The following is a 10,438-nucleotide window of genomic DNA, read 5'->3' as shown; positions in this document are numbered from 1 at the left end:
TACGCTGCTACACAAGTTGAATAGACACCATGCACAAAGAATTTCATTACTGGTAATGTTGTGCATGTTACTCAGTATATGACAATAAAGAATCTTGAATCTTGAATCTTGAATTAAACCAAAGCATCAAATTGTAATTCAATTATCATTCATTTTATTTACATCTTCTTCTTCCATGACAAAATGTCTGTAGCGAAAAAGATCTAATGCAGCATAGCCAGTTAGCTTTTGTATCATCATACAGTATGTGTGTGTGTGTGTGTGTGTGTGTGTGTGTGTGGGGGCAGTCATCCGAGGCACAGCACGCAACTGCATTTAAAGGGAGGATGTGATTAGTCAACGAGCACCACCTGTGCCAATCGGCTCACCTGACGCTCACCTGAGAAGCCACTAAAATGCATATTCCGCTTCTCTTTGCTAATACAGTATTAAAGAAAAGCTCCCATGCTGTGCTGAAGGGATAATCTTGACATCTACCTACCGTGTGGAAGCACTGTGAATTTAACATCGCATGTGAGAAAATCATGGTTAAAGGTAAGGCTGTAGACTGACTTTATAAAAGGCAACAACTTTAAACTGGTAAAGTTTGGTTGTTATTTAAGGGGTAAAGCAGAGATGAGCCGAACATTATTCTGCAATGTTCACAATAAGGCTGTGCACGTTTCTTTCAAGTAGCAAAATGCACACTAGTTCATATTTGTTTCAACTAGATTTTTTTTGAAAAATGGCAGCAGCCTCTATACCTCACCTAACTGCTCTTTAATTTCTGAACATGTCCTTTGTGTAACGCAACCTGTAAGCTCACAAAATGTTATGCTAACTCTTAGCCTTAATGTTAGCTTTGCATGCTAATGTTTACGGGTTATGTTAGCAGAAATAAATGTTCTTTTTTTATCCATTTCTAACACGTTTGCTCATGTGCCGACAATAGCTGTTATCTGCAGCGGTTATACTGAAGGGTGTCAGCCCAGCCATCATCTCTATCATTTTCTCCAGCTTCTTTTATAGCTTTCTTCTCGACCATCCACCCTTAAAACACATAGGCCTACTACTATTTATAGCCACAGTCACACCTGGGTACAAACTGCTCCCTAAAGTAGCCCTGAGGGAGTGATGGAGACCAAAGAAAATCAGGAGAAACAGAGGTTGTATGGCAAAGGTGACCACATTTAGTGCCCTCAATGGAAGACTGAGAGGAAGGGGCTGTGTGTTTGATTAAGGGCTTATTGGTGGAGCATCAGGGGGCAGTTTGGTCAAAATTACCTCTTGGCTATTTACCCCCTCTTGCCGTGTAATGGTGGACCTTTTCAACCTGGAATAAATGACAAAATGGCCCTGCAGCCACTTCTTGTGGGGATTAAAAAAATGAGAAAGGGCCCTCCTATGGGTGTCTGGGTGGGTTTTAAAAATGCTGTAAATGATAACATTTTCATTTCAGGTTGTCTCTGTGGAGACCCATGTCCCCAGTGAAATATCTAAACAACAAAAAATATCAACTCAATGATCACCTTTTCCGTCTTTTAATGCAGCTGAATTCAGAATATAATTTACATATTTTGCCCTTTCTGTTTTCAGACAACTGAACAAATATGAAATATTTATTTAATCGCTGCCTTGATAAAATCATCATGTACGTCATCTGACAAAGTAAACACACATCCAGGTCAATAACAACAGGTCAGCTGTGGATTCAGCTGTATTGGCTTTTAAAATGACCAATGGCAGAAAAAGTTAAAGGGAACTAAAGGTTGTCTTCTTCACTTTACTGGCACTCAGCCCTGACCCTCACTGAGCTGGTTTTGTCATCATTTTTGAGAAGCTCTATTTACTTTGTACACACTGAGGCCACACGTAGAGGGATATTCAATAAAACTGGGGTTTTCCTCCTCCAGTCTTAAGAAAAATAAAAATCCCCATCCACATGTAAAAACAAAACATGCTATCAAGCACTGTCAAGAGAATGCCAAATTAAAAGGGGGCAATATAACTGTAAAACCATGTTGGCCAATCAGATGACTGGGAAAAAAGGTACCACCAGTTCTGGTAGACAAACAATGACGTTACATGCCAAAAAGTCCCTGTCTACACAACACCAGACCTTCACCCTGGATAGAGTTTTGCAAAAGGTCCATTTTTAGTGACCTAAAGTAGACTTAATGGCTAAAAAACAGAGAAGAAGCTACAGTCAAGCCCGAAATTATTCATACCCCTGGCAAATTTTGACTTAAAGTTACTTTTATTCAACCAGCAAGTTTCTTCTTGATTGGAAATGACACAGGTATCTCCCAGAAGATAATAAGACAATGTACAAAAGGCATCATTGTGGAAAAAATTATTTCTCAGCTTTTATTTGCATTTGAACAAAAAGTGGCATGTCCAACATTATTCATACTCTTTGCCAACTGTCACAGTCTATGGGAAAATTTAAAGTTCTATACCATTCCAAATAGTCCAAGCTGCTCTAAAGCATCCTAATTACCCTGATTCATTGGGAGCAGCTGTTTTAATCAACTCAACAGGTGAAAAACAGCAGCTCTCTGCAGTTGGTTTGTGGGCAGTCATGGCTAAGACAAAGGAATTCAATGAGGACCTGCGGCTGCGCATTGTGGCTGCTCACAAGTCAGGAAAGTGCTATAAGGCCATAGCTAAATGTTTTCAAGTTCCAGTGGCTACAGTGCAAAGTATTATTCAAAAATACAAGATGTTCCACACTGTAGAAAATCTCAGAGGACGTGGTCGGAAGCCAAAAGTGACACCTGTGCTGGCCAGGAGGATAGTGAGAGAGGTGAAAAAGAATCCAAGGATCACCACCAAGGCCATCCTGATGAATCTGGGCTCTGCTGGTGGCAACGTCTCAAGGCAGACAGTCCAATGGACACTGCACACTGCTGGGTTCCACGGACGCCGACCAAGGAGGATGCCACTTCTCCGGATAAGGCACACAAAAGCCTGCTTGGCCTTTGCAAATGCTCATCTGGACAAAGAAAAAGACTTCTGGTCTTCTGTTTTATGGTCAGATGAAACAAAAATTGAATTGTTTGGCCACAATGATGTGGAACTGCAGCCCTGGCAGAACACCATCCCCACTGTCAAACATGGTGGTGGGAACCTAATGCTTTGGGGGTGTTTTTCAGCCAATGGACCAGGGAACCTAATCACAGTAAATGGCACCATGAAAAAAGAGCAATACATCAAGATTCTCAACAACAACATCAAGCAGTCTGCAGAGAAACTTGGCCTTGGGCACCAGTGGACATTTAAGCACTACAACAACCCAAAACACACAGCAAGAGTGGTGAAGAAATGGTTAGCGGATAAAAACATTAACGTTTTGCAGTGGCCCAGCCAGAGTCCTGACTTGAATCCAATTTTGAATCTATGGAGGGAGCTAAAGATTAGGGTGATGGCAAGGAGAACCTCCAACCTGAAAGAGTTGGAGCTCATCGCTAAAGATGAATGGGCAAAAATACCAGTGGAGACATGCAAAAAGCTGGTCAGCAATTATAGGAAGTGTTTGATTGCTGTAATAGCCAATAAAGGCTTTTCTATTGATTATTGAGAAGGGTATGAATAATTTTGGACATGCCACTTTTTGTTCAAATGTTAATTAAAAGCTGAGAAATATTTTTTTTTTTCCACAATGTTGCCTCTTTGTCTTATTATCTTCTGGGAGACGCCTGTGTCATTTCCAATCAAGAAAAAACTTGCTGGTTGAATAAAAGTAACTTTAAGTCAAAATTTGCCAGGGGTATGAATAATTTCGGGCTTGACTGTATGTTTCAAAAAATACCAGTGTACGTGTGGACAGGGCCTGAAACACCAAGCACATCACAGCCCTACCAGTTCTGACTGCAGACCTCTCAATGAGAAAATCAGCAGGAACCTCTAAATAGAGGGGGCAAAATGTTGGTCATTAAATTCACCTCCAACACCAAATACAAGTAGAATATCGTACAAGTTTTTATGTGCATGCAAATTTTTTTGGTTACAATTACAAAATTTGTTCAACAGTTATTTCACCTCATACAGCAAAGATGATTTGAAACAAGCATCTGTTGTTCATAATGTTTGGAAGTTAAAGATGAGAAGATATTGGAAGATTGAAAGTTTACACATACGTGGTGTAGTGAGCTGCAGGTTGTATAAGTGTTGCTGTCTGAAAGTTTTGCTACTGCCTCATAGCCAGCGTTAGCATCAACAGCTGTTTACTTACCAGTCTGGAAGAAACATTAAGACTTCAGCATCAAACTTCATTCCTTTACTCACTAAGAGCTGTCTCTAGTGGTGGAAAACAACACCAGTGTTTTTTTTTTTAAATCACGTTTTTTTTCTTCTTTCGTGTCATCACGTCATGATAGGGCCTCACCTTGATAGGTGTCACCTTAGCCTCGTGTCTTAGCCTCCTGTCTGTCCTGAAGATGTAGATCTGCACTGAGGGCAGCAAAGTGAATAAAAACAGAGAACTGCCAAAGGAATTATACAAACCTTTCATTTGTTTAATATGGTGCTCTTAATTTCTGTTGACTGCCCTTGATTTATCACTACTATATTTTCCATTGTTTGTGCTTATTACTTCTTAACATGATCTTAAATGAAACCATCCAGCAATTTGCATGTTTTTTAAAATCATCTTGTTTGTGTCACTTGAGATTAACATAGAAAGTTTAGGGAAAGCAACTGAGGACTCTGAAGCAGTACATTTAGCAGCCAATGTGCAGCACAGTGCAGTCAGTGCTGTTACAGTGACCTTAAGACTTACTGTAACTAGTTTTCCTCCTCCTCTGTTTTTGACCCTGGAGCATTTACTATGCACACCTGGCAGTGCATGAGTCAGCACCCTCTGGTAGAAACTGTTTACAGTGACACACACTGACACATAAACTTAAAATGCAGGCTCCCACACTGAGGTGAGGCCTCTCAGTCACCACTGCTTTGGAGAAACATTCTTCTAAGTCACTATAGTGGATCATTTGTGTTAAGGTGGAGTCAATTTGTTCCAGCTGACATACAGTAACTTGTACATGTCTTGACCTGAATGACAGAAACTACTGCAGGTTAGTAAATATCTGGATGGGCCGCCTCTCACCCTGGTAAATGTCACCACTCAGGCATGATATTGGGCCATGAAAAGGTAGAAAACCTCTTACAGGATAAGTTGGCCTGAAATACATAAAATCATATTTTGTCACCTACCTGTGGCATCTACCTATGCAGATATTTTTGAGCTGGTTGTCTCTGAGATTTCTTTGACCACCCAAATACATTGGAGCTAAAAGCTATTTTGTGTATTTAAAATTCAACAGCAACATGTCTTTTAAGAATACTTTGTTTGATCCAAAGACATCACCTCAGTGGTTTTCAGTGGAGCTACTTTCTATAAAACAAAATTACAGTACAATGAACTGTCTGATCAACCAAGTAACAGGGATGAATTTGAAGACAGATACATGGTGGTTGAGTTCAGTTCTCTTTCCAATGCTGTGAGAACTGCTGTGTCCCATCATGTTCATGTGTCTCACTCTGCTGCTGTTAAACATCAAAGTCTGTGATAAACTGTTGCTCTTTCCTTGGAAACTCACAAACATAACAAGCCCATGACAGGAATATTATCAAGTGTATTTACTGTACATGTACTGTACTGTGCAAATATTTTACACACACACACACACACACACACACACACACACACACACACACACAGAAAGACTGGCATTGACACAGTTGTGCTTTATTGCTGTACAGGTACAGTACTTATAAAACATTGGGAACATAATAATTATGAAATATCACATACAATCTTTTTCTTTCCACAAACACATATGTATGCAGGTTAAAACATACTGTATGTCATGTACAAAAAAAAAAAAAATTACAATAAAAAAAAAAAACACTATGAAAGGCAGTGAGATACCTCTGTTTAGGTGCTAAAATATTGTGTCTCTCTGGACAACTATACATCGACTGGGGACAATAGAATGGCCATCCTGCACTGGCTGTAGCACCAGAGAGCTGATCTCAGAGCAGAGGTTTCCTGACTAACAAAGATGACTGGCAGTAATCTGGCTGCCAGAGTTTGGTGTGCTCATGACAGACGGAGCTAGGTCATAAGGGATTGCATACTATGGAACTGATATGTGAAGGTGGATGTGGGTAGATGACGAGTGTCTAGATGAGACACGGGGACAGTGCAATGATTCACAGTGCAGTGGGAAGCAGTTCTTCATATTAGACATCCTTTTTAAAAAGATCTTTACAGCATGAGCACGTTATGGGGGGCCAGGTCCAACACGCGGTCATGCAACGTAAAAAGCTATGATATCAAACATATCATCTTCTCATTTCATGATGTCAGTAAACATGTTTATACATAAAACCATGATGTGTATGACTCACCAGAACCCTGATCATAATGAAGGACAAACACAGAAGCTATAAATTCTCTTTCACCATCATTGGCAAAGTCGACTAGCTTGATCTTGGTTTCCGTCTGTTTTGTTTGACCACAGGTGGAGTGAAAGATCGCACTATGATGAAAATGTCAGACGGTGACAGTAGTGTTGCAATGCCGTACTACTCATGCAACCCCAATCACAGCAAACAAGGTGTGAATTATGTAGCAAATCAATACCTTATTGTTATTAACTTGCTCAAAAAATGAACTGCATACATAACTTTTGAAGACAATAATCACATTAAGCAGTCAGGTACACTCTTTAGATACAGGCGCATGTTCCAGTAATAATAATACACAGGTTTATTGATGTGCACAGGCAGTGAAATAAAAAATCTGCATTTATACATTCAGCCAGTCAGTCGAAAATGCAGCTCAGCTGATTTGCCATCTCTGTTGTGAATATCAGTGGTCTCCTCTAATTCCTCTTGAATATTTGTGCACCTTCACGCATCGACAGCAGCTGAGATCGATCCTGTGATGGTGCTGCTAATTCGTAAGGCTGAATCAATCAGACACATTGTGGGTGATCAGTGGGAATGAGAAATCAATTAGAGCTATTGATACTTTGTGGCTCTAACAATTCAGACTGATCTTCAAAGATCAAACACCTTGTCAAGACACACCCAGCCCATTACAGAAGTCAACACGACACCACATAAACACTGTGCAATAAAACATCCATATACAATGAAGACATCTGCCTTGCATTAAAGGAACAGAACAATAGGATCAAGAGGGGGGAAACAAATAATATTAAATAGAGTATAAAGAATTTCATAGCCATAGACAATCATTCTGAAAAAAAGATATTCACATTTTAAAATAAACCTCTTCTCTTTACCTTAGTCATTGCATCTAACCCAAGACATTCTTAAATCTCAGTTTCACCATCATAGACAGTATTAGCTCATCTCTTCCTTGTCTTTCGATTAAATCTCTGTGCTTTTCTCCCATAATAAAATCTACAACATACGCCACTAGTCACAATTTACATAGCGGTTACCATGGAAACACCCGTAGAGCCGGTTTGATCCATTAGGAAGTTGGCGGTGGGGGGTCAAAGACCAAGTTGGGAAGGGGATCAGTTTGTGAGGGTCAAGTGTGGAAAGGAGATGAAGAGAGGACACGGCAGGTAGTGGGCATCTGCGAGGACTCACCCTCAATAGAGGAATCTGTACAATAATCGAGTTCATCTGTGCGCGAGTTCCTGAGCTCCGCACAGTCTCCTGAAATACACCGAACACATCAGACGGTTCAGATGAGACACAATGAGAATTAAGTTGCTACTTTTCAAGTGTAGACTGTTGTTTTTTATTTGTCCCCTCTTGTCAACAAGTTCTGTTGATCTGTTTAGAGACGGTCATCACTGAACCACAGTAACAGCTTTGATTTGGTCATTTATGTCAGTCTGTACATATTTGAGTAAATGGCGACGACTGTATAGTTTTTATACCTGTACTTGTTAGTTTAGACATATCTTTCACAAGTTGTGTCACTTTGGCACAGAGTTTCATGTTCACAACATGAACCATATACCTTGCGGCTAAAGCTTTGTTATTTTAGCTTTACCTTCATCCCTTAAACCAAAGCAGGTTTTTTTTGTTAGATCCCCTTTATATTGTAAAGGTAAGTGCAGTAGATTGCATTTTGGCCAGAGGTTTTTGTTCCTCAAAGGCTGGTGGTAAAATTGGGTAAGAGAAGTGCACCTTGGGATATTTCTGAGGTTACTCCGACCCCTGGTCACACATGTTGCCAGGGCTGCAGTTGCACTTAGAGCCCAACCGTGATAGGCTAAGTGTGTACCTGAAAAAGGTCCAATGTCTAAGCCAGTACTCTGATGCTAAAAACCGGAGGTGTCCGAAGGCGTCGGTCGACTTGTAAACTTTAGAGAGGTCCGAGACTTGGGGGGGTGCACACACAAGCGCTCATGGGAACATCACAGGACAGCATGTCAAGTATAATCAGCACCATGTTTTGGGGCGGAACTCCTTCGTGGGCAGCAGTGCATCATGATAGGCTAGGATACAGACTAAGGGGCCATTTAATATACAACTACCACGAAAACACTGCCTCTTTGCTCTTTAACCCACTGAGGGACATCATACATTTTATCTCAGAAGACCTGAGATGAATAATAATGTCATCTTTATTATTTTTCTGACTGTTTGTTAGTAAAATAATTGATCATAACCCCCAGCTCCCTACAAACCTCTACTGTTTCTTTTTTCCACTCATTTTTCATGGCTAAAACTCGTCAGTGCTGAGCTTCTGTTATGTAGGTTGGGGCATCCTCCACAGTCAAGGTCAAAGGCGGAGAAGGAGGACCTTCAGCCCAGGGACTCGGCTCATGCTTTGGGGCTTGGAGCTTCAGCCTAGCCCCTGGGTGTTGAGGTTACTTGGTCCACATAAAAAAAAAAAAAAAAAAAAAAAAAATGTAAAGATTATGCACGAGTGCGGTTGAAGAGAAAGAGAGGGAGGAACTTCATAGCCAATACATGTGACTGCATCACACAGCCTCTGTCATGGAGAGGCCTTCCTGTTGGTCCAGAGCAGCGTGGGGGGCAGGGGTGGTGACTGAGGTGGGCGGTGCTTCCAGTCCCCCCGCCCCTCACACTGCGCTCGCCGCCACCGCAGAAGCTCCCCCAGGGCGGCGCTCTCATCCCCGGTGGACAGACGTAACCGCTGGAACACCTGGAAGGAAGATGGAGGAAGAGAAGACAGGAAAGGCGCATGTTTACATCCAAATAATGCACTGAATAAAGACTTTCTCCTGAACAGACCCACAAGCAGATAACAGAAAACTAAAATGACCAGGCTGTGATTGGAGATAGCAGTGAGAGGAGAGGATGAGTGACAAGCACAAAATAAAAAAAAATCATCATTCTTATCTCGTCACTACAAAATTGCCCTAAAACAGATGAAAGACATTTAAAATACCATTTTCTAATCTTGTCTCCATTAGAGATTACCACCTACAGAGCAACATGTCTGATCCATCATCTTGAAAGAGCCAGTGTGATCAGTGGGCTGATTTTCTCCTCTTAAAGAGGGACAGTTTTTCTCATGAATCATTCTAATGAACAACACAGGGATGAATCTGGGGCGGGCGCAGAGCCATTTCATGAGGCAGTTGATACAGCAGGAAGCAGTGGGGGAATCCCTCCTTTGACTGACAGCTTTAACAGCAACTCATTTCCATATTCTGTCTCTGGAGCCCACATGCTGTACATCACCTCAGAGATGATCTTTTGAATTACAGTGTGTAGCTTCTCAAAGTGGCCCTTCTACTTTCTCACAGACACTCAGGGCCAAACACACAAAAGTGCGCGCACACACACACACGGACATACAGACACACATGCACAATGGGCTCTTTTCAGCACATCATCAATCATCTTCCAGTCAATACCCAGGTAAATCAATCAGAGAGGAATTCCAATCTCCCTCAGTCAGGGAAACCAGCAGCAGGATCGAGCCCTGATGATCCAGATCGGATTAGGGACTGAAGGGTATAATGGTGGCAGTTGATGCCTTGTTAAAGGGCAAGAAACTGTTCCTTCATGCTAAGAGATGAGATTTAAGGATAATGCTGCCATTACTCTATTGTTCATTTTTCCCACTACCAAGAAATCCCATGAAAACACCAAAAGAAGGATTTGTTACTCTGTCTCAGTGCATTCTGACTTACCTACCCTACCCTGTCCTGTCACACTCAGCCCTAATGAACCCACTTGTGCCTACTGAAGATGTAAGCCTTAAAAATGGCTCACAAATATTGTTTCACTCTTTCAAAGGGCTCAGTGATTTCCTAAAATATTTTCAGCTGCTGATTAATACATGCGTGGTGCATATTGAGAATTTGTGCCAGCAGGACAGATTCAAAATAAACTATCGTGCACATGTTGATCAGGGATCATGTCATCCAGAGTCACAGCATAGCTTGTTACTATAATGCCGGCCTTATCCTGTAACACTCACATAAAC

General features: G+C 41.3%; 1 protein-coding gene across 7 annotated transcripts in view; it reads right to left on the bottom strand.

The window, feature by feature from the left end:
* Nucleotides 1-5,707: 5,707 nt before the first annotated feature.
* The window catches only part of myo16 (myosin XVI), a 97,272-nt gene continuing 92,541 nt past the window's right edge, over nt 5,708-10,438 (bottom strand). For 6 of the 7 annotated variants that reach the window (XM_071476518.1, XM_071476527.1, XM_071476509.1 and 3 more), the window contains one exon: nt 5,708-9,145. In XM_071476518.1, the coding sequence (XP_071332619.1) occupies nt 8,975-9,145 (171 nt within the window). In that variant the 3' untranslated portion in view covers nt 5,708-8,974. The remainder of the gene's footprint in view (nt 9,146-10,438) is intronic. The other variant, XR_011690874.1, reaches the window with a different exon arrangement.

The sequence above is a fragment of the Trachinotus anak genome, unplaced genomic scaffold (genome assembly GCF_046630095.1).
Source record: "Trachinotus anak isolate AG129_WGS33_773 ecotype Australia unplaced genomic scaffold, CSIRO_AGI_Tana_v1 ptg000001l, whole genome shotgun sequence".
Lineage (NCBI taxonomy): Eukaryota > Metazoa > Chordata > Actinopteri > Carangiformes > Carangidae > Trachinotus > Trachinotus anak.
The sequence above is the reverse complement of the archived record's forward strand: the minus strand, read 5'-3'. Positions and strand labels throughout refer to the sequence as shown.